Source organism: Bidens hawaiensis, unplaced genomic scaffold (genome assembly GCF_021521415.1).
Source record: "Bidens hawaiensis isolate Kalapana, Puna unplaced genomic scaffold, B.hawaiensis_p1.1 tig00009662_1, whole genome shotgun sequence".
Taxonomy (NCBI): domain Eukaryota; kingdom Viridiplantae; phylum Streptophyta; class Magnoliopsida; order Asterales; family Asteraceae; genus Bidens; species Bidens hawaiensis.
In genome coordinates this window covers 157279-183645 of record NW_027491725.1, presented here as the reverse complement: position 1 = coordinate 183645, position 26367 = coordinate 157279, and the positions used below count along the sequence as shown (strand labels likewise).

At 36.6% G+C, this 26367-nt stretch overlaps 1 protein-coding gene across 1 annotated transcript; it reads right to left on the bottom strand.

Annotated features, from left to right (window-relative positions):
• Positions 1-15290: 15290 nt before the first annotated feature.
• Positions 15291-25536, bottom strand: LOC143533351 (DUF21 domain-containing protein At1g55930, chloroplastic-like). Its single transcript, XM_077028171.1, has 15 exons — positions 24992-25536; positions 24191-24288; positions 24022-24115; positions 23852-23929; positions 23662-23765; positions 22676-22757; positions 22303-22442; positions 22143-22221; positions 17692-17755; positions 17531-17622; positions 17376-17441; positions 17185-17301; positions 16930-17109; positions 16056-16240; positions 15291-15891 (listed from the first exon to the last, which is right to left on the bottom strand). Exons 1-14 carry the CDS (start codon positions 25508-25510, stop codon positions 16064-16066), a joined length of 1890 nt encoding a protein of 629 aa, XP_076884286.1. The 5' UTR covers positions 25511-25536; the 3' UTR covers positions 15291-15891; positions 16056-16063.
• Positions 25537-26367: the final 831 nt, after the last annotated feature.

The following is a 26367-nucleotide window of genomic DNA, read 5'->3' as shown; positions in this document are numbered from 1 at the left end:
AAAATGTATTACTAAGTAGATTTATGATTAAACTATATTAAACTAAATGCAAAAAGTAAATTCAAAGATTTGGTTGTTTGGTTTTGATAACAAAAAGTAATAAAGCAATAAACGAGTTTTAATTAATATGCGAAAATATGTCTTCCCTCGGTTTCAGGTTTCTATGAATGTTACGGTTAATGTTTAACTGAGATGAACAATAGGTAAAGCTCGTGTTTATGTAAACGAATGCGATAAATGAAGATCAAGTACTTGGATTATACAACGCAAGGTGATCAATCAAAAACCAATTAGTTTATCTAACCCTAAATCCCTCCTGATTAATCTCGATTACTTAAAGAACCAAGAACTGACGGTTTAAAACACAAAATCGATAAACTAATAATCTATCAATTAATACATTAACACCATAATAATTTAATCAATATGATCAAACTAATATCTCAGAAATTGTCTAAACATTCAACCGAACAAACATAAGAAACCTTACAATCCGAGGGAAAACACAAAGGAATTTAGCCGAGCATGATTCGGTTCGTCATCCCTTCGATTATGATTGTCATACAAATTGAAAACAAGTGTTTTATGATTACCACACTCACAATTGATCAAGAAGCTCTCAAAATCGCCCTAGGGTCGTCCTTAGATGAAAAGATATGATAATGATATGAAAAGCCATCCAAAAATACATGTTATATGGCAGTTACAACTTGCAGCGAGGTGTCCACCGTAGCTTACGGTGGCTTTAAAAAAACTACGGTGGCCACAAACTGCCTTACGGCAGCTATAATTCTCCAGCCCCCACCGTAGCTTACGGTGGGTACCATAAGCTACGGTGGTCTTCACCACCAATTTCATTTTCTTGTTTTTGCCATAACTTCCCAAGTCCGTTTTCTTCACCGTTTTCGCCCACGCGCTCGTAATTCCATCTTCTATCTTCTCATACCTTCCATTACACGAGTAAACGTAGTTATCTAATTCAACACAATAAACAGATTAAACGCGTGAATATTAACGAACTTAAACCGCTTAAGGGTTGTCCCATGGACCACCCGTCACATTCCCACACTTACTCGTTGCTTGCCCTCAAGCAACACCTCAAACAACAATTTTCTATTACATTCAACTTGTATCCACCAATCTTACCACAAAACCAGTTCAGTTAAGGTCCCAAGTCATACCATATTCCCTTATTTTTATCGGGTGCACTAGTTTACTTGATGTTCCATTTAAACCGAAGATTTCTAACCAAACCTAACATGCTTTCGGTTTTTACCTATACATAACACGCGTTTACACATTAACTTTTCCTTGGTGATCATCCATACATTTCATATTTAATCAATTCTCCTAGCATACGCTTGTACAATCATCAAATCTCCACCTACGTAAATGCATTTGACATGAATACAAATCAAGATGGTCTTAAACGGGTTGTAATGGGGCCAAGTTTAAGGGTATGGAAGAGAATATTGAAAGTAGCTCAAGCGATCCGATCCGACTTATTACAAACAAACTAAGTAAATAATAAAATAAACAACTATAAACATCACTAACTTCTCTTTTTCTTTTCTTTTTCTCTCTTTTTTTCACTCAATAAATAATACTTTGAACTATGCATACACAAACATTGCAACTCTAATACAAACCCTTTTTTTTCAAACTAATATAATACTTGAACATTACATACTAGCATGATAAACATAATGTTTCACATCTCTAACTGATAAATACTAAAACAATTAGATAGAAACCTATTAAGTCGGATCGTTTCGCAAAATAATACCGGGGTTGATCAAGTAAAAGAATAGGCCCAATAAGGTTTTCTAAAGGAACCAACCCCCCGCCCCTCACATAACCATCCTCATATGTGTAATGTATGAGGCCCCAACCCCCCAAATCCCAAACTCTCGCTCATCCAGACGAGGCTTAACCTAAGTGCCTCCATCATCTTTGCACTCATGCCAAGCTAAGATCTCGAAATGCACTAATTGTACAAGTTCTATCGGAGAATATCAACCGCCTCACCAACCAATACTTTCAATTTTCAAGTGTAACGAACGTGTTATGCAAGTTATTACACCGAAAGCATGCTAACCTTGATTAGAAAACTACATAATCTCTTTTTTTTAAAACAACTAGGCACATATTATTTAGGGAATTGTGACCATGAAAAGGGACCAAAACTTAACCCCGCCATCTTACCACTTTCCGGTTTCATTAAACCATTTTTTAATTTTTTTTTCTAATTTTTTAATTTTTTTTTCTTTTTTTTTCGAGATTTTTCAAAACAAACGAAAATTTCCCCATCCCCACACTTGGGATACATTGTCCCCAATGTATAGTTTTGAGAAAAATAAAACAAACTACTTAAAATAAAACACAACCCTCTTTTCAACACAGCCCATACTACTTAATCAAAAGTATTTTGTCCTCCACCCATCCACCCAAAAACAAATAAAAACACAAAAGATAACTTATACAATAATATACAAAATGATGTTCACCTGGTAACACGAGATTCCATCAGAAGTAGGGCGGTCGGGCCGGCCCGAAAATGGACGTCATCACATCGTTGAACTCACCAAATCCAAATGCATCTTGATCATCACCACCTTGCTCACCTCCTTGTTGTCGCGAGGTGCCTTGACTTGAACCTTGATTGGGATCCACCCACATGGAATGATGCAATGGTGGTGTAGGGTATGACACACTACCATCATACGGTGGCAAAGTTGTGTAATCCATATATGGCGGGTCGGCCACAACCGGCTGTCCCGCATGCCACGCGTTATGCATCCGTCGCTGACGATCATCACGGTATCGGTTGTCATGTCATTCTCAAAGGCATATGCATGGGTGCGGTTCCACTGCTCTTTTCGATCATAATTCCGCTTTAATGCCCTTTCCATGCTCGCACCCATGAATGTTTGTTGATCAAACATGGTTTGGGAATATTCGGGCCAATTCCAAAACATGGGTGGTCTTTGTCTTTCTACCACCTCTTGCATCGTTCCTTGATAAGCCCAATTCAAATCATACGGCCTGTGTGCATAGTCAAATGCACTTCCCACATAACCCGATTGCATACCCGCTTGCCTTCCATCCCAACTCGGTCCCGCTTGATCCGTTTCCATGTGAACTACATTTGGATTATCTTGATACGCCTCATCTTCACTTTCTGGGTCATCCACTTCACCCGCATTCAATGGTCTTGCATCTTCCTTCAAAACTCTCCATCTCCTCCCGTCACTCTTCAATTTATGGTACCATTCGGATTGGGAATATACCCAACCCGACCCTAAATGTGTGATGTCGAAAGGTTTGAACTTTTTGTAAGACCCCCTATCACCCACTTGAATAAAACCATATTTCTTTAACAATGCTGTTATTAATCGACAATGCGGTATGATCTTCCGGTCCACACTGTTTCGGCTTATCCATACGTTACTCGTTACCAAGAATCGATATGAAATAAGCGGTGAGCCATGTAGCAACGTGTATAATATTGGAACTTCGGGATATCATACCTCGACCCTGTCACCCCAACACGGGATGACGTTATTGATGCTTATCGTTAACATCAATTTTGCTTCCATCTTCAAATTTTTTCGGTACAATTTCCCGGCGTATGTCCCGGGCAAAAACAGATCATCTAACATGGTGTTACACAATGGGTGCTTCTCAGGGAACAAATACAAATCATCCAAATCCGGGCACTTATAATGATTTTGCGGTTTGCTATCAAACTTTGCCACTAGTCTCAAACTATCAAACGACATTTCCACTTGAACCCCATTCACAGTACCAATCAACCTGTTCTTTGATGGATGGTCACCTGTAACCCGTAGTAGAGTAGCCATCCATTCTTGAATTTCTACATCAAATAAGTTAGTTGATTCATTGTCCCAACACTTTAAGGCTGCTTCCCAACCCAATGCTCTGAATTTATCGGTAACCCCAAATGGCCCAAAGTCCTCTTCTCTAACTTCTTTTTCACAAATAAACGCATCAGTTCGTAGTCTCGACGCGTTCATTTGATCATGGAAGAGCTCCGCTTGCCATTCTTGAGGTTGATCTTCTAAAGACCCTGACCTCCAAATTGGCTTTTCCCTTATTAGATCTTCTTCCTCTTCTTCCACCTCTGCTTGAAGTACCAGTCTTCTTCTCTTTGGTTGTTCAGCCTGTTTGCTTGACGAGCCAACCGGTTCTTTCCCTTTTCTACCCATTATGAACACACAAACAACAACAAAAGAGCAAGTTATTCACTTTTCAACTTTAAACATCCCCACACTTGCTTAACATTATGATTGAAGATGCTACTTAGACACATATTTAGTTTTTCAAACAATTTTTTCAAAAACTTTTAGCATTATGTCCCCTATGTAGCTAATAATTTGCCCATAATTATGTTCCAACTCATACTAATCATCTTCAACCATAACCCATTCAAACTCATTATTCACAAATTCAGCAATTCAAGCAAGTGTGGTTATAGAAACAATTATGAACAACTTACAATTTTATTGCAATACACCAACAAGAATGACAGTAGATTACATACCTTGGTGTTGTAGAAGATGAAGATGAACAAAGCTTCAAAATATACCAAAACCCAAAAATTTTTGGATTTGATTGTCCAAAATCGACCACCAAAACGAGAGATTCTCACCAGTACAATGGTATAACTGAAACCCTTGTGAAATTCTAGCCAATTTAGACCCAAAAATCGATTAATTTGGTTGAGAGATGAGAAAGTTAAGGTAGATTGAAGAGTTAGGGTTTTGAAGGTTTGGAGATGAAGAAGATGATGTTAGTGAAATATGTGGTGAAAGAGATGTGTGGTGTATGTTAAATGTGAAAGTAAAAATTTTATTTATTTATATTAACCCAGATCCCGTCGCCCAGCTCCAGGGTCCACCGTAAGCTACGGTGGACACCGTAGCCTACGGTAGCCTTGGTTCACAAATGCACACCGTAAGACAGACCCTGGCCAGCGTGGGTTTTATCAACTCCACCGTAGCTTACGGTAGGTACCGTAGGCTACGGTGGCCCCTGAAGGTTTTCGATTTTTTTTTTTTGAAAACACAAAGGAATTTAAATAAAAACAAAAATGATTAACAACTTATTTACCAAAAATTAAAATTCAAAATTACCCTACCCCTCATGAAAAACCCGAGTTGTCCCCAGCACGGTAAAGAAAATCATAAAAACTTCCCCACACTTGACTTGGACAAACTCCAAAACGAGAAAGGTAATTTTTAAAACCAATTTTTGAATAAAAACTAAATTTACCTATACTAAAATATACAACATACCTTAGCCTCTTAATTCGTTTTCTCATCCGGTGAGCATAACAAATAACTCACCCTGTCCACATCGAGCATATTGATGTCCTTTCCTTCCAAGTAAGGTTTAAGCCTTTGACCGTTCACCACTTGTTTCGTTTGTTCTTGGACATCTTCTATCTCCACATCACCAAACTGACCCAATCTTGTGATGATATATGGACCCATCCACTTACTCTTTAGTTTACTTGGAAATAACTTTAACCTTGAATTATACAACCACAACTTTCGACCCACTTCAAAAGTTTGTTTTCTCAACTTTGCATCATGAACTTTTTTTAGTTTATCTTTGTTTGCGGAAGCACATTCATACGCTTCATCCCGAATTTCCTCAATCTCATTCAACTTCAACTTTCTTAATTCACCCGCTTCCTTATAATCCGCGTTAACATTCTTGATTGCCCAAAACGCCATATGTGCCAACTCCAATGGTAAATGACACCCTTTCCCATAAACTTCCAATAAGGAGTTGTGCCAATAGGAGTTTCGTAGGCGGTCCGATACGCCCACAATGCATCGTTTAACTTAGAAGACCAATCATTCCTATCGACCCGCACCGTCTTCATCAAGATTTCTTTAATTTGGCGATTGGACACTTCGACTTGTCCACTAGTTTGCGGATGATAAGGAGTAGCAATTCGGTGGTTCACATTATATCTCTTTAAAAGCTTTCCAAAATTGAAATTCTTGAAATGTGACCCACCATCACTAATAATAACCCGCGGGATACCAAACCGAGCAAATATGTTGGATTGAACGAATTTGCAAACTACCGAGTGGTCATTGGTTCTTGTTGCTACCGCTTCTACCCACTTGGACACATAATCAACCGCAACCAAGATATATAAAAATCCATTCGAGTTTGGAAACGGGCCCATAAAGTCAATTCCCCATACATCGAAAATCTCTAACACCAAAATCGGTTGCAATGGCATTTCATCCCGTTTCGAGATACTACCCAACTTTTGGCAATTCAAACAATGTCGGGCATAATCACTTGCATCTTTAAAAATGGTGGGCCAATAAAACCCAAATTGGAGCACACAGTAACCCGTCTTTTGACCGCTAAAATGATCTCCACACGCCGATGCATGTGCATCGGTCAAAATCTCCCGTACCTCAAAATCGGGAATACACCTCCTTATCATTTGATCCGAACCAATCTTGAACAAGTCCAGTTCATCCCAAATATATTGTTTCACTTGGGCCATGAACCGTTGTCTTCTTTTCTTCACCCAATGTCTTGGAATAGACCACGTTGCTAAATAGTTCACAAAGTGGGCATACCATGGTGTGGTCGACACGGTTAACAATTGTTCATCGGGAAACCGTTCGTTTATCTCCATCGGGTCATCAACACTCTCTAAAGGAATTCGGGACAGGTGATCCGCCACGACATTTTCACACCCCTTTTTATCCCGAACTTCTAAATCGAACTCTTGTAAAAGCAATACCCATCGAATTAAACGTGCTTTCGCATCCTTCTTCTCCATCAAATATCGAACCGCACTATGGTCCGAATAAACGATCACCTTACTCCCCCAAATATACGAGCGAGACTTATCCAAATCATACACCACCGCAAGTAATTCTTTTTCGGTGGTTGTATAATTAAGTCGAGCTTCGGATAAAGTTTTACTTGCATAATAAATTACCACCGGCTTTTTATCGATTCGTTAACCCAAAACCGCTCCAATAGTCGTATCACTAGCATCGCACATAATCTCAAACGACTTTGACCAATCCGGTGGTTGTAGAATGGGAGCTTTCACCAACTGTTCCTTCAAAACATCAAATGCTTGCAAACACTCATTAGTAAAATCAAAAGGTGCATCTTTTAACAATAAATTACATAAAGGTTTTGTGATCACACTAAAGCCTTTAATAAATCTTCTATAAAAACCCGCATGCCCCAAAAATGACCTTACCCTTTAATGTTTTTAGGTGGAGGTAAATATGATATTACCCGAACCTTTGCTTTATCCACTTCCATTCCCCTTTCCAATATCACATGACCCAACACGATACCCTCTTGCACCATGAAGTGACTTTTCTCCCAACTTAGAACTAAATTTGTCTCAACACATCTTTTTAAAACTTTTTCTAATTCATTGAGACAAGTTTCATAAGTTGGACAAAAAATTGAAAAGTCATCCATAAATACCTCAAGTGATTCCCCGGCCATATCCGAAAACATATTCATCATACAATCGTTGGAATGTGGCCGGGGCATTACACAATCCGAATGGAATTCGCTGAAAAGCAAAAGTGCCATACGGACAGGTGAAAGTGGTCTTGTGTTGGTCATCCGGTGAATAGCAATTTGGTTATAACCCGAGTACCCGTCCAAAAAACAGTAATATTTTTGACCCGATAATTTTTCAATAATTTAGTCAATGAAAGGTAATGGAAAATGGTCTTTAGATGTAGCGGCATTTAATTTACGATAATCAATGCAAACTCGCCACCCGGTGACCGGTCGGGTGGTGATTTGTTCACCGCTTTCATCTTTAATTACCTGTATACCTGCTTTTTCGGTACCACCTGTGTAGGACTTTCCCATGCGCTATCCGAGATGGGATAGATGATTCCCACATCCAACCACTTTATTACCTCTTTCTTCACAACTTCTCTCAAATTGGGATTCAACCTTCTTTGAGTCTCTCGGGTTGGTTTTGCCTCCTCATTTGTGATGATTTTGTGCATAACTATAGATTGACTAATGCCTTTTAAATCGGTTGTCCAACCTATGGCCGCTTTATTCGCCTTCAACACCTTCAACAATTATTGTTCTTGGGCATCTTCCAAATTAGATGCAATAATGACCGGTAATGTGTCATTATCCCCCAAAACGCATACTTCAAGTGGCTAGGCAAATCCTTTAATTCCAGTTTTGGTGGGCTTTCCAATGACGGTTTTGTATCCGAATCGATCACAGTTGGCAGACTTTCAATTTGATGAGTCCATGGTGGTCGTCCTTCTTTTACCGCCAACACGTCTTGATTTTTCTCTTCCATCCTCAATGCACAAAGATGTACATGTTCAGAAAAATCACAAACACATGCTTCCAAAGCATCTTCCTCATAATCATGCGGTTCACACATGTCAACAATATCTGCCATGAAACACTCATCACCACATAAAGCATTAGATCCGTTAGTGAACACATTTAATCTCATTTTCCTATTTCCAAACGCCATATCAACCGTGCTCGATCGACAGTCAATAATAGCATGAGCGGTGTTTAAAAACGGTCGACCCAATATAACATTTTGTTGTTGGGTTGAATCCACCGATGAGTAGTCTATGACTAAAAAGTCAACCGGATAGTAAAATTCTTCAACTTTTACTATCACGTCCCGCACAATTCCTCGTGGGAGTTTATGAGACAAATCGGCTAACACAACCGTTGTCTCAACTCGTTTTAAAGGACCAAAATCATATTGGTCGTATAAACCCCCCGGAAGAATACTTACTCCGGCCCCAAGATCTAGTAACGCCTTAGACATTTGAAAATCGCCTACTTGAATGTTAATTAAGGGCGTTCCCGGATCTTGAAGCTTAGGAGGAAGATCTTCTTTTAAAACCGCACTTACCCGCTCAGTTGAATCCACTCGTAGAGGCACTTTTTGTTGCCTTTTTTGAGTGCACAATTCTTTCAAAAATTTTGCATATGCGGGTACTTGCTTAATTGCCTCAAGTAGAGGTAAATTTACCTTTACTTGTTTAAAAACTTCCCACATCTCTTCTTTTTGAGGACCCTTTCTTAAAATGATGTTTTTCTTACCCGGGTCAAGTAAAGCCGAGGGAAATGGAACCACCTTTGGTTCTACTTCCTTATTTTTATCGTTTAAATTTGAAGTTTGACCCGGATTTTGTAACGGTTTTTCAAAAGTGACATGTTTAGTGGGTTTATTTGTTACTATTTCATCATCACTTTCATTACCCGTAATATCCTCAACTTCCCCATCAACCACACCCGGTGATAAATCTTTTTTATATTCTTTACCACTTCTTAAAACACTAACGTGGTTAATAGGAACATTACGAGAAGATTTATGAGAAGGATTTACCTTTGTGTTGCTTGGCAATTGACCTTTATTCTTCTTCAAGTCGGGTACTTCAGTTGCGAGTTGACCCATTTGTGTGGTCAACGATTGGATGGCTTTATCTCTTACTTCATCCTTTTGCATTCTAACCTCATCAAGTTGATTTCTTCGTTGCATGTCTTGTTGCATCAACTTCAACTTGTCCATAACCTCATTTCCACTCGATGAACTTTGACCCGTTGACCCGCTTTGACCGCCACCCCCTTGACTTTGAAATCCTTGATTATTCCCGCCATGATAATTACATTGGTTATTATATTGTTGGCGAGGGACATAATTGCTTTTACTTCCTTGAAAATTCGGGTTAGATTGAGTGGCCGGGTTTCCATATCGAAAATTCGGGTGATTTCTTAACCCGGGGTGGTAGGTGTTGGAGTTAATGTTGTAATTTCTACCACCTCCCCCCTTGAAGTGCATTCACCTCTTCCACCGGTGCTTGACCTACCCCACATACCTCCGAAGCATGACCCAGCTCGTTACAATTTGTACAAACATCAATTACTTGATTAGTGGTTTGTACATTTCCTTCTTCCACGGCTTGCAAGTGTGGTCTACCAATCGCCGGTCTTGCTCTTTGTCCGGTTTGAGCGTTTCTCTTTGAAGTAACCGCTATTTGTTCCAAATATGCCCAATCATCTTGTTCATAATTGGTACCAAATGAGCCATTCGTGATCGACCTCAAATCTCGTTCATCCTCCATACTCAAACCTTCATGAAACGCATTCAACAATTCCCATAAAGCAATACCGTGATGAGGACAATTTTTAATCATCATGTTAAATCTCTCAAATGCTTCATGAAACATTTCCCCCGATTGTTGTTGGAAAGTTCTCAAACTTCTTCTCGCATTATTGGTCTTTTGGGCCGTATAGAATTCTTCCAAAAATCTTTGTTGCATTTCGGCCCAAGTATAAATAGACGCGGAAGGCAAAGTGTAAAACCATCTATTTGCCTTGTCTTCCAATGAAAACTGAAATAGAACCAACTTTACCTCATCCGATGTAAAACCTTGACCCCCAATTGTGTTGCAAATGGAGTCATATGCCTCCAAATGGAAGTAAGGTTCCTCCGTTGCTAGACCTTTATACTTCGGAAGACTTTGAAGGGAATTGGTTCTTACTTCAAATGTCCTCCCTTGATGATTGAGAGGAATAACCACCGGAGACGGATTATTAGTAATTATGGGTCGGAAATGGGCTCCAATCCCCCTAACCATCTCTCTTGCGTGCCTTCTTGGTACCCCCATTGGTACTCTTGGTTGACCCATTGGTCTATAAACGGGCCTTGGTTGCACAAATTGTTGTTGAAACTGTGGTTGGGGCATTTGTTGTTGAAATTGTGGATCTTGAGGTTGCCCTTGTGGTTGTTGAACAATCGGTGGTGGTTGAACCTGTTGATGAACAACAACCGGTGGTTGTTGTTGGGCTTGTTGTTGAATCGGTGGTTGCACGTTTAGTTGGACAACCACCGGTTGTTGTTGAGGTTTTTGTTGAACAACCGGTGGTGGTTGTCTATTAAACCCTTGCACCGATTCCGGATGTTGCCATTGACCATAGGCCAAATTTCCCGGATTTACCCTTTGGCTTCCATCACCTCCCGTAGTAACCTTCCACTTCATACCCCTCGAATTCACTGCCAAACCCATATCCATCATCTTGTGATCTTGAATGTTGCATAAACGGTTGGGGTTGGTATTGGTAGTTTGATTGTGATTGTTGAAAGGGTGGTGGTTGATATTGTTGAGATGATGATGACGCACCGAAGTTAGGAAAAAGATTGATAATAGGTGGCAATGTGGATGACGTTGAGTAGGTGTATTGAGCAACTATGGGTTCGGTTGTGGGTGGTGGTTGGAGTTCACTTGATGCTGTAGGTATATTAGTAGTAATCAGTGGAGGTGGATTTGGTGGAGGTGTAGTCGGGATTGTTTGACCCGAAGTGGGAACTGGTGAATCCATGTTGTTTGATGCGGTTGGAGAACCAAGAAGCTTATTCTCCCTAAGTAAGACTCGGTTTCTTCTAAGTGTTTTGTCAATCTCGGGATCAATAACTAGCGGTGATGACCTGTTAGAACTTCTAGTATGCATACACCTGTAGGTACCTGCACACTAACACAACCATCGTAAACCCGAAAATAACAGACTAAAACTACTAAAGCTAACACACGTTGCGCACTACTCCCCGGAAACGGCGCCAAAATTTGACGTGAGGTCGAAGACTCACTCAAAAATAAACCGATTACAACTATTAGATAGCGATAAGCGGATATCGAACACAAGGAGTTTGTGGAAAATGTATTACTAAGTAGATTTATGATTAAACTATATTAAACTAAATGCAAAAAGTAAATTCAAAGATTTGGTTGTTTGGTTTTGATAACAAAAAGTAATAAAGTAATAAACGAGTTTTAATCAATTTGCGAAAATACGCCTTCCCTCGGTTTCAGGTTTCTATGAATGTTACGGTTAATGTTTAACTGAGATGAACAATAGGTAAAGCTCGTGTTTATGTAAACGAATGCGATAAATGAAGATCAAGTACTTGGATTATACAACGCAAGGTGATCAATCAAAAACCAATTAGTTTATCTAACCCTAAATCCCTCCCGATTAATCTCGATTACGTAAAGAACCAAGAACTGACGGTTTAGAACACAAAATCGATAAACTAATAATCTATCAATCAATACATCAACACCATAATAATTTAATCAATATGATCAAACTAATATCTTAGAAATTGTCTAAACATTCAACCAAACAAACATAAGAAACCTTACAATCGAGGGAAAACACAAAGGAATTTAGCCGAGCATGATTCGGTTCGTCAGCCCTTCGATTATGATTGTCATACAAATTGAAAACAAGTGTTTTATGATTACCACACTCACAATTGATCAAGAAGCTCTCAAAATCGCCCTAGGGTCGTCCTTAGATGAAAAGATATGATAATGATATGAAAAGTCGTCCAAAAATACATGTTATATGGCAGTTACAACTTGCAGCGTGGTGTCCACCGTAAGCTACGGTGGCTACCGTAGCTTACAGTGGCTTTAAAAAAACTACGGTGGCCACAAACTGCCTTACGGCAGCTATATTTCTCCAGCCCCCACCGTAGCTACGGTGGGTACCGTAAGCTACGGTGGTCTTCACCACCAATTTCATTTTCTTGTTTTTGCCATAACTTCCTCGTTCTAAGTCCGTTTTCTTCGCTGTTTTCGCCCACGCTCTCGTAATTCCATCTTCTATCTTCTCATACCTGCCATTACACGTGTAAACGTAGTTATCTAATTCAACACAATAAACAGATTAAACGTGTGAATATTAACGAACTTAAACCACTTAAGGGTTGTCCCATGGACCACCCGTCAGTGACGAAAATGGTCACCAAGTTACTCGATAACCTTATCGTTTAATCAATAACTTTGAGTAGTTCTAAAACACCAAAAATACATTTCATCCGCCCTTTGTTTTTTTTTCATTCCATTCTCATTTTCACCGGACATCACCACTACCACCGACTCTCATTGTTTCCGCCATCGCCAACCATCATCACCACCATGACTACCACACCACCTGCCGCCACCCACCACACCATCACATCCACCACTACCCCCATGGACCCACCCACCATCACCACCGCCTGTCACCATCAATTTTATTTATTATATCATCTTTTTTGTTTATCAAACAACACAAAATAATGATAATTGCATTTCCACTTGATAACCAAACAACATAACTGAATGATTATGATCTGTTTTATTCATTCTTATTTTATTCATTCTATTTCCTTATATCAAAGAAACACTTGACTAGTTGACTATGATGAGAGGGAATACAACTTTGGGTAAACTAATATATGACTTGAGTAGTAGGAGAGTATTTATTTATATATACCCCTTGTATTGGAGATGGTGTTAATTTATTTAACATATTACACAATGTCATTATTTTTTTCCAAACCCACCCACCAATCTATCCCTATAATTTAATTCATAAAATGTTTATTTTGAATTCATGAAACATCTAGCTCATAAAATATTACTTGTCCGTTTACTAGACAATGATGAGTATCGAGCCCACATAGTGATCATCAACTTCAACAAAGTGGGCTTTGGCCCAATGACAAGCCTTTTATATTGCATCGAGTATCGACATCAGATAAGTTTACTTTATGCCGTTCATAAAAAAAATAGAAAAAAATGAAAAAAAGAAGAAAAGAAAAGAGAAAAAAAAGATAAATTTTACTTTATTGGAATAAAATATTATTTCATACACTTTACATAATATTTTAATATTTTCAACATTTTCTAATTTATCTTTTTATCCCCTCTTAATACTATGCATATTTTGTGTGTATTTAAAATGTTAATAAAAACAGTGTAAAGAAATAGCGGACGAACAATATATCCAAACAAAACCAACAAAAAACTTGAAGTTTATATAATTTCCAAGATTCAAATGTAACACCCGAAATTTGTGTGTGTAACAAATCATTATTATTTTGGAGGTGAATTTGGGGACAACAACATTACGAGGTATAAATGAACTTGTTAGTAGAAGATAGCAGTAAGTTACAACGAACTTGAGGTTTGATTGTGATAAAGACGGTTGGAAGATTATGAAAAAAGTTAGTAAACCCTCCATCCATCTAAAGGATTGAGACGTGTTTACTGAGATTTGAGTCGTTTGGTTAGACTAACTTCTCGCGTTGAGTACTTGAGCATGAGACGTTTAACAAGAGCCGATCGAGTTGGCAAGATTAAAGTTTTTTTTAATAATTTGTTGCACCATTTCAAACATGTACAATAGGAACACTAGGAATAACTAGAAAACAAATGCGTAAAGATAAAAGATTAATAAACATATTATATTATAAGATGGCAAGATGCACGCGTCGTTATTTGAATATTGGCTAAGGTACAATCAGACAAATTCCAAAGCATAGGATCAATAATTCCATCTTTTGTTGTGTACAATCTTTAATCATTAGTTAAACTCTCAACTTGGTACTTTGTAAACCGACAGAATTCTATTTTTCATATTCACCTTAAATGTTTGTTTATTACAATTTTATTATTATTAGATAAACTAAATTCGTTAGACTGGGATTGCTCTTAAGTCTTAACAAAAACAAAAGTTAAGAGTGTTATTGATCACATTGACAGCGTGAATTATTATCTGTCAATGGGAGAATAAGTTATGGTATACGTTATTAAATTTAACGACAAATTGAATTTTGTCATCCAAATTCCCAAGTATGATATGTTGGCTGATAATAATTTATATTTCTAGTTTAACCAATGACAATCCTAACTTTTACTTTAGTTGCAAGGAGCAATCCCGATCACATAATAATTACTGATTTATACTTGACATCAACTCGATTTCTCTCATAGTGATTATTATGAACAAAATAAAGAAATACGCAAGAAATAACAAATATAAATCAAATGTAAATCGAGTGTAAAATCTATGATGATTATGTTAACAGGATTGCTCTTGAAAACGAGCATAAAAGTTTTAAAGTGTTATCGATCAAAATTTTTAAGTAGAAAGGTTTATAGTCCCAACTGTTTTTTCACTCATGTGTTGCTAAAAATGACCAAATACGTGACAGATGAACAAACAGTTGAAACCATATAGAAACTTAACTGTTTGTTGTCACGTGTGACTGTGTGAGCAAACAGTTGTGACTATATATGAAATTGCTCAAAATAAAATGGTGAAAATATGTGACATTTAACTTAGCCATAATGTAATTTATTCCTATTATTAATATTAATATTATTGTTTTTTATTTTGTTGATAATTTTGGGGAACAAAGGAAAGAAGAAAGTACAGAACAAGAAACCAAGGATGTAGACCATAGTATCAAACCTAACCTTATATTCCCACAAAAACAACAGTCCAAATGCTATTGGATTCATTTTCCCACCCTTTACCTCCATCAAAAAGTCCTTTTGTTCTCAAAAACTATCTTTTCTCTTTGTACCTTATGCTCAAACCGCCGATTCCGGGCCCCAGAATCAACAAAGGGAGGCTTGCACTTCAAAATATCATTATTATTTACACTTAAATGTTATAATATAAAGACTCACATCACCATACGCTCAATAGAGTTAACACAAAAAAAATCAATAATGGTTCTTCATTCCACACAAAAACAAGGTGGCAGCAGTGGCGGTGATGGTGGTGGCGGTTCATCTATAGCTCTCCTGCAAGAAAGATTCAGGCAGTTGCAGAGAATGAGAGAAATGAGACAAGAAATCGAGCTTTTAAAGCTATTCCCTGAGCCTGAAAGTCAAACTAGTCAACATTACCGTTATGAGCCGCTGGTGCATCCTGATATGATGAAAACTAGACCAAATTTTCAAGATGCTGCATCCATTGGACTCAATTTATACACCAAAAAAGCAGAACCCAAAAAACCTGCAAAAACCGCACACTTTATGGACTTTTGGCAAGCGGATTCAAAGAAACATGAAGTCGACACCTCGCTTCGTTTATAATAAAGCTTAAGTTTTTAGTTATTATCTTGAATCTTTTTTTTGGTGTAACTATGTAAGTATAATAATAACTGTGAAAGTTGATACCTTTATTATTATTGTTTGTTATCTTCTAATAAGATGTCACCACCACTTGAATTGTCATCGTTTCTCCATTTCTTTTTCCAAAATCTGGGCACGAGTCGAGCGGCTTCTTTGATTTCTTTTGCTGAGTTATTGTTTATTCTTTCAAATCTCACGGTATTAACTTTTCTACAATTTCCCGCTAATATCTGCAAATCAAAGAGAACAATATTCATTCTTTTAGCATGGCAAATTGTATAAAAAGGTAATATAGTCATGAAAATATTACTATTTTCGCATTCTAAGAAAAGAGTTCACATCGTCATTGGAGAGTGCAAGATTAGCTAAAAACAAACTTCAGAAAATTTGATATTGTTTTATTTATCAAATTCAGTTCTTTTGCGTAAACTACAAAAGGTTTTTTTCTAGTTGTCTTATTTTAGTCATTACACTTCTATTTCATGCATCTTAGTCATTAAAACATAACTTTGTGTCCCGTTGAGATCAACTTGCATGCAAAAAACCGATTGTTGAAAACAATCTTTATATAGAAAAATGTGATGCTTATGTATAAATATGTTATTTCTATAAATAGTGTTAACTTTTATCAGAAATGTTAATTTTTTACCAATTAACTAAATGTGATATTTATGTATAAGTTAAACGACTCAGATGCACAAACAAAAAGAAACAAAACAAATAAGTACATTTATATGTTATAATAAAAAAAATCCAATTTTGAAAGTTGAATCGTTTAGTTACGATATTTTCCTGAATATAAATTTGACCCAACATATGTTACTTTTTTTAAGATTAGCCCTTTTCATATAAATATGTTACAAAATATTAAGTGCATTTATATAACAAGACACTGATTTCAGCAATTTAGTGAAATTACCCCAAGCTTGAATGTTTGAGATCTATCTTTTTTATCTTGACCATCATTTTCTTGTTTATTCTCTTCATCATTATCTTCTTCATTTGCCTTTTGTAAAACTACTTTAATAGTTTCACCTGTTCTTGGTATATATCCAAATGCTTCACAAATGAAACCTGAAACCGTCTCGTACTGGTGATCCTGCATATAATATATAATTCAAATTAACAAACAAAGTAAATAACAATAAATATTGAAAAACATAAAAATGTATACATCTGGCAACATAATATCCAAATCTTCTGAAAGTTGGTAGATTGATGTATTTGCATCAACATCAAACACTCCTTCTGCTCGCTTTACAATATTACCAGTTTTTCTCTCGATTTCCTCCTGCAATCCAACGTTATTTTTATGATCACCAAGTGTGTGTACATTATAATATTTTGCTTTCTTTTAATATATACCTTCGAGTCATTCTCATCAAAGATTTCACCAACAATTTCCTCAACAACATCTTCAAGGGTTACAATCTGCTTATTGAAGAACAAAGTCAAAGTCCAAGCTTGATTTAAACTGTTTGAAATCATAAAATAACAAAAGTCAAAGTCAATGAACATACGCCCACGGTTCCTCCATACTCATTAAGAACAACAGCCATATGAACCTTCCTAATACGGAATTCCCTCAAAAGATTCCAAACTAACATTGAATCTGCAAAAAGAAAATTACAATTAATTTAAGAGTCATGTTGACTCAACAAAAGTCAAAGTCAACTATTACCAGGAACAAAATACGCAGGCTTGTGAGCAATCTCTCCCACCACTGCAGTTTCTAGCATGTCTCCCTAAAAATTTTCAAGACGAAAAAATTTCTTTACTATAAAAACCATAGTTACCAAATATGCTCCATGAGGTGTGAATTGCGTATTGGAACGGAGTGTGCCGAAACACTATACGATAGCGTACAGAACGCTCATGAAATCGCGTACCAATTCTGATGGTACGTCGATCCAATTCGGAAATTTAATCAATCGATACAGTAATGAAATCGTGTTTCTGGTGATATAAAATTCGGCAATTGGATCAATTTTTTAGCGTTTCGGTCGATGTTTTAGTGTTCCGATCGATTAGGATAAAGAAATTATTTAATTAAATAATATTATATAAATTGAAACTATTATCTGGAAAATAAATAATGGAATTATGTATAATACTACAAGTTTATAATCTGTTTTGGAATTTGGATACGCTTTTTTGCTTAATATGTTATGGAATATTAGTTTTGGGTATGACATTTGATTATCTGTCATGGAATTAATGTTTTGATAATTATGTATTTTGGTAATTTTTGTTTCTAACTGGTTACACCGAACCGGAGTCTATGGTACACCGGCACATACATAGTATTTTAATTCCTTATTCGGTCAAGCATTAGAAACATGCAGTCAAACATATATTTGAAACACACAAAATCAAAAATCAAGCAAATAAGTCGTTCAAACATATATTCGGTCAAACTACATTTTGAAAGCGGTCAAACTAACATATATCTAAAACACACAAAAACAAATCAAACTAACTATAATATAGATCAAGGCTGGAACTTACTAGGAGCTTTGTTTCGCAACGTTTTTTAGTATATGGTTGGCGGCATGTTCCACCTCTTGGTCATCATCCCCGTCAGCACTGTCGTCCCGCTGCTTGTCTAACGTAGACAAGAGAACCCTAGTCCGAACGGCGTCCATGAAGCGCGTCATACGCAAGGCCGATGCGTTTTGTTATGTAAAGCGGCGAAGGCGGTCAACCGTCACCCCGGTCTTGTTTAAAATGGCTGCCCTGAAACGGGGGGCTGGTGTGGGCCTCTTCTGCTCGGGATGGGTGGTAGTATCGGTTGGTGGTGGTGCTTGTTTTTAATCGGTGGGCCCAGCAGGGCTTGTATGAGATACCGGTTGAAGAGAGAGTCTCGAACCTGTCAAAATACGCTCTCACATGGAAGGATGACGCGATGACTTTGACCAGAAGCGTCTTTGAGGTTCAAATGACCGAGGCAACCAGCAACGAGACGAGAGTCCGAGTGACGTATGCCAACGCCCGATGACCTCGTCCAAGCAGTCTGACCTTGTCATCAAAAGCCAGCCGCCACGCGACCAACACGAGCGCGAGGCAGAGGGCGTTGTGGACCCTAGCCTTTAGCCCGTAGACGAAGTACAGCACCTTCCTACGCAGCACAAAACGCCTCTCAATGGATAAGGCTCTACGGAGACTAATCTTATCCATTGAGAGGCGTTTTGTGCTGCGTAGGAAGGTGCTGTGTTTTGTACTTCGTTTACGGGCTAAAGGCTGGGGTCCACAACACCCTCTGCCTCGCGCTCGTGTTGGTCACGTGGCGGCTGGCATTTGATGACAAGGTCAGACTGTTTGGACGGGGTCATCGGGCGTTGGCATACGTCACCCTGACTCTCGTCTCGTTGCTGGTTGCCTCGGTCATCTGGACCTCAAAGATGCTTCTGGTCAAAGTCATCGCGTCATTCTTCCATGTGAGCGCGTATTTTGACAGGGTTCGAGACTCTCTCTTCAACCAGTTTCTCATACAAGCTCCGTTGGGCCCACCGATTAAAAACAGGCAGCAACAACAAGCACCACCACCACCAACTGATACAACCACCCATCCCGAGCAGGAGGGGCCCACACCAGCCCCCGTTTCTGGGCAACCATTTTAAACAAGACCGGGGTGACGGTTGGTCACCATCGCTGCTTTACACAACAAAACGCATCGGCCCTGTGTATGACACGCCTCATGGACGCCGTTCGAACTAGGGTTCTCTCATCTACCTTAGACAAGCAGCGGGACGCCGGTGCTGACGGGGATGATGACCAAGAGGTGGAACGTGCCGTCAACCATATACTAAAAAACGTTGCGAAACAAGTCTCCCAGTAAGTTCCAGCCTTGATCTAAACTATAATAAGTTTGATTTGTTTTTGTGTGTTTCAGATATATATATATATATATATATATATATGTTTGTTTGACTGCTTGTTTGACCGCTTTCATAATGTAGTTCGACCGAATATTTGTTTGAACGAATTATTTGCTTGATTTTGTGTGTTTCAAATATATGTTATGAGTGCTTGTTTGTTAATGTTTGACTGCATGTTTGCTAATGTTTGGCCGAATAAGGAATTAAAATACTATGTATGTGCTTGTAATGTGCAATTGAACAGGTAGCACGAGCTTTGAAACCAAACTGTTTTGCACAACCTATTCTATCTAACCAAAACTAAACCCTAAACCAAAAGTTGTACCCAAATCATAAATTCTGAAACGCTTTTATTTATGTTTGACCCGTAACCTGTAATTGAAACTCTATTTTGAAATAGCCTAAAATATCATCATGTAAGCTATGATCGACAATTTTGAAATGTGTCAGCTTCATAGTCACAGGAAACATGAAAGTACCCACGATCTTCGTTCCGGATCGTCCGTACCTGAATCAGGTACAGAGTCGTACCAATCGCTTTGGAAACGCGATCCGGTTCGTTAACTGTCATCGTTCTCGGCTTCAATCATATCGTTTTTTTTGCTGATCAATCGTGTTCCCAATTGATCCGATTCGCGTTCCCAATTGGTTCGCGTTCCGTATTGATTTCAATCGATGATTAGATGGAATTCCAATAGACGACTGATGATTGAAAACACCGGTATTGACGCAGCTTTTTTCTATTGTTTACGATGTAATCTGGGTATTTGGAAATTTGCATTTTCCATCCTTTAAGTTAGTTTTTTAATTAAAATTTACCCTTAACTTTATAGATGTTGTAGATAGATGTTATTTGCATATTAAACCAGGGTTAAGTTAAAATAAGAAGTTTGATTTTCCTAAAAAGTCTAGAAGGGAGGGTATTTTTGTCTACTACCTTAATATTGAAAATCCACTTAATTTAATTTCAAAAACCCACTTAATTAGTCTTAAAAACCGACATAAATTTTCACTCATCTCCTACAACCACCACCGCCCACTGCCACCACCGTGCCAGAAAAGTCTTCAGAAATTTCGCCGAAAATTTTCACCGGAAAATTTGTCGGAAAGTCGCCGGTAAACAATCCCCATAAAATTTCACCGGAAAAACCGCCGAAAAATTTACCAAAAATCCGCCAAAAAATAATTATCGGAAATGATCAACCGAAAATGGCCACCGGATAAAACACAATGGAAAACACTATGAAAAAATACAATGGAAAACACAATGGAAAAAACACTATGAAATAAAAACACAATTAAATAACATAATGTAAAAAACACAATGCAAAAAACACTATGAAAAATAAAACACAATTGTATAACACAATTTGTAAAAAACCCACAAATTTTTTTTTAATTTTTATAGCAATATGGTACTCATATAAAAGATAAAAAAACACTCTTTATTAAGGTGAAATTGTTTTTTAAAAACATGTCGTATAAAAAAGTTATGGACGTTTTAAAATGATAGGGGAATTTGACATAATGTAAAAAACACTATGAAATAAAAACACAATTAAATAACATAATGTAAAAAACACAATGCAAAAAACACTGTGAAAAATAAAACACAATTGTATAACACAATTTGTAAAAAACCCACAAATTTTTTTTTTATTTTTATAGCAATATGGTACTCATATAAAAGATAAAAAAACACTCGTTATTAAGGTGAAATTGTTTTCTAAAAACATGTCGTATAAAAAAGTTATGGACGTTTTAAAATGATAGGGGAATTTGACATGTGGAGATAGACGGTCAACAAATGTGTTATCCCTATTATGCCCTTACCCTTGTTTTACACTTGATTTTCTTTCTAATCTAATCTCAACCATCCATATTCAAAATCAATGGACAAGATTACTTCTTATCCTTCATGCAAAAAAAATACTTCCTATTATAACCTAACCCTATTAAACCATAAATAAAGCTTATTTAAAGTTAACTTTAAGTTAAGTTATGTTAGAAACTTAAGAAAACTATTATAAAAATCTATATTAAATTGTTATGTATACGATACGATGCACCAAACTGTACGGTACACCGTACCACGTACAGAATTGGCGTTCCGAATGAACCTACCCCCTCTCGTACCGAATTTTAAAAATGTACGAACTACGTACCCGTTTTCGTACCGCGTACCGGAACGTACTGCGATCCAATTGACTATGATAAAAACATAAATATAACACCTAAAAAATAAGAATCTTACTTTCTTAATAAGTTCTAACAAATCCATTGCATAGGCTACACCCACAATATTATCAATTCGCTGCTCAAATACTGGAACCCTGTAAGTGCAAGTAATAACTGTTTTCACTAAATATGTATTTGGAAATATTGACTTTAAAATAAAAATTTTCAATAATTACCTAGAATATTGATGAGTCACCCATAAGTGATGAAAATCAACTAATGTTGCACTAGAATCAACTGCAACTACATCTACAAGTGGGGTCATAACCTCTTTCACATGGGTGTCTTTTATTTCCAACACATTCTCAATCATATCCTGCATAAATAACACGTTAATTAATAATTATAAGTATATTACAATAATAATAATTTTAATCTTTGAATAAAAGCAATTTAGAAGGTTTTATGCATTAAAATAGATCCATTTGACCTATACCCTTTTTAGCATTTTTTTTTTCTTCTGATTTTGACCCGTTTCTGATTAAAATAATTAAAAAAAACCCGAATTGACCAGTTTAGTAAATGGGTCGAAAATGCCATGTCATATACCTGCTCTTCCTCTTCAATGGCCCCACTTAACTCAGCCACCCTTAACATCAACTTGAGTTCATCTTCAGTGACAGATGGTTCACTGGTCCATAGTTTGATTGGAAACAAAATAAAAAACGAAATGTTATAAACTTGAATGTTATAAACTTGATAAAGTAAGTAAGGTAGGTAGGTAAGTAAGGTGGGTAGGTACGTAAGTAAGGTAGGTAGGTAGGTAGGTAAATTGAATGTTACTTACTTAGGTAAAGTAACTCGAATGTTACTTACTTAGGTAGGTAGGTATGTATATATATATAGGGTAGGGTTATCGTAAAAACAATAGTTTTGTGAGAAGTGTAAGAATAGATATATGCCATTGGATCTTTGAATCAATGGTTAAGATTTGTAGTTTCTTAAAAACTGAATAGTGTTTTATTTTTGTTAGCAATTTTTATTGGTTCAAGGGTAAAATCATCCGGTTGGTGTTTTAAACATATGCAAACCGTCATCATATCAGTTAATCACATGAAATAAGAATCTCGATGGTTAATGTTAATATATAGTGTGCTTTAAAATTCAAAAAAAACTATCTCCTGGTCTATAACATAAGGATCGACCACAAGTTCTTCATTAAACTATTATATTATATTGTCTCAATTGTTCGTTGATTCAAAACATTTATATAGTCATAAAATATTAGATAATCATTTGATATTTGATGTATAATTGTATAGTTTACAAACTAAACCACGATCTGTAAACCAATTCCTAGAATGTAGGAAACAATTAGTAAATAAGTTTGTTTTTAATATGAACAAGTTAATTACTTTACTACCCTTTTATATATATTTTATGGAATCCCATTTGCCAATTTTATATCGGTTCTTATCATTCTCACAAAACTACAATTTCTTATTTGAACTCTTTTCTATTTATATATATATATATATATATATATATATTAGTATCATTATATATATACACACAAACAATAATTAATTATTTACCTTTTTCCTTTCAAGCCAAGAATTTTAAGCATAACCATCGAAAGAAATGTCACAACTCTTCCAACTGGATATAAAACCACAGAAAGCCAAGCAACCGGTCGAACCTATGTAATATTTGTGACACTAATTATGTTAATATTAAATAATATAAATTAATATTAATATATAAAAACAAACAAATTATGCTTACCACGGCTCTAGCAACGGCGGTAGCATTATGAACAGCTATACTTTTGGGAGTAATCTCAGTGAGAAGTAAAACAACCACCTAAATAAAAACCACCAAACAATTTAGCTTTTTTGATATGAACTCGTGTTTTATGCATTTAATTCTAAAATATTATATTTTTAAATACAAACCGTCATAACACCAGTTGCTGCACTGACTCCAGCTTCACCAAAAACTGTTGTAGCTGCTTCAGTGAAAAGTGCAGTAGCTCCAATGTTGACCACACTGCACAAAATATTATTTTAATTATCAAAAATAATAATAGAAATTCATTAAGTTCTTTAAAGATGGGATTTTTACGTGGTGCCAATGAGAATGGTGGTGAGGAAACGAGTTATATCTGTACGAAGCAACTTGAAAACACCATTTTCTCCTTCCTTTTCTGCTAACTCTCTCACCTGCAAATAATATCAATATTCATTTGACCTGTAAACAAACTGCACCAGACGTTTACTTACCCAATCAGCATTTAAATCTACTTATTAGTTATCAGCAAAATTAGGTGTATAATTGACTAAATGAGCCAAGCCACTCGCAAGCTACTCTAGATCAGTTCTCAAAAAGCTCGAATCGAGCCTAGCATAAACGAGCTCGAGCCTATGATTTATGTAATATTTATTAAATATATATTTCTTTAATAATTGTTATTGTATACAATATTATGATAACTTTTTTAAATATAATATATGTTACATTATATCTAAAACCATAATTAAAAGATACATAAGTATAATATATATACAAACATATATAAGTTAATTAATTAATAAGTAATAAACGAGCCCAGCTCGAGCTCGAAAGCACTACTCACGATTTGAGCTCGAGCAATAGAAGCTTGAAACAAGCCGAGCTCGAAAAATCTACTCATGATATGAGCTTGAGCATTAGAAGCTTAAAACAATTCGAGCTCAAGCCTAGCCAAGCTAAGGCCCGGCTCGTTTACACCCAAAACTAATCGAGTAATTGATCCATTAGTATCATACCGAATAAGCATTGACAAATCAAGCACCATTCCATTTTAGTGACTATAACTCAAACTACTAAAACAACAACAACAACACAATTATACATATAACGAACAAATAATACATACAAACATACCTTCCATGGCGAAAGAGTGGTAATAGAAGTTTCAGCCAATGAAAAGAAAGCCGACAATCCCAAAAGTGCAGCCAAAATCAAACCTTGCTCTCTAAACACTCTTATAATCTGAGGAAACTTGGGCCCATTAACAAACTCTTTAACACAAACCACACCCTTCTGTGCAAAAACCCCTAAACCACCACCAGTATCCATCGCCAAAGCCTTTTGACATCTAATTACACCTAAAACCAACAAACCCACCATCAACCCACGTCTAATTAAGCCTGCAAACCTGTAAAAATCATATTTTTTTGACGAATTGATGGTAGATTGGTCACATTCGGGTTTGTTGTGGATTGAATTCGTTGAGTAGACTCTGGGGGTGAATATATTGATGGGTTTTGTAATCCGAAGCTTATGTTTTGATGGTGAATTTGAATAATAATATTGATGGTATCGAATTGGGGGTAAATGTTTGGGTGTTGTTGTATATGTGAAATGGGTGAAAGGTGATGCTTTGAGGAGTGTTGAATTCATGTTGTTTGGAAGAATTAAGAAATTGAGATTTTGGAATTAGGGTTTAAGTTTAGAATCGATGAAACAGAAGAACGCAGAGAGCCCGTGATTACATGAAAGTGATGAAACGGTTGGTGAATAATAATTAATTAAACGATTTAATAAATTTTGAATTGTATAAACCAGTTAAGGACTTAAGGGTGTATTTTGTACTTTTATTAAAGTTAAAATTAGTAAATAAAGAAAAGGAATATATATTATACATAATTGGATATTTTATTGATTAAATTACCCGGAAATGAAAATCAGTCGGGTATTTGTATTTAATATTTTATATGAAAACCCGAGTTGTTACATGTAGTTTGGATACTCACTTAAACAAATGAAATGAACTTTAAACGAGTGCTAGGAATACTATACCTTGCTTCCAAGCTTAACACGAGTACATGACTAAAAAATGACTTGTGAATGGTTTTAAGACCATTGGAATGCTTGATCAAATTCTCTTACTACCTTAGAACACCTTGAACTTGCTTAAACTTGCTTAGAAATTCAAGAACACTATCTTAGCTTGATTTTTGGTTTGTGTGATGATAATCACATCGTGTTGCATGATGAAGAGATGAGTCAACAATCGTGTATGGCCACATAGCATTCAATTTTGACACCCTTGTTGATTTGGGTGATTAGACGGACCGTCTAAAGATGAGACACTTCGTCTCATAAGAAGCACGGGGACGGCTGTGATGATTGAGTACCCATCCCGGGGACTTTCTGGGGACAGAAACGGGTTTGTTACACCTTGGGGACATTTCCCAAACTTTTTCGGTAACCGGGGACGGGTCCAAAATGTTTTCGGGTTGATGGGGACGGTTCCA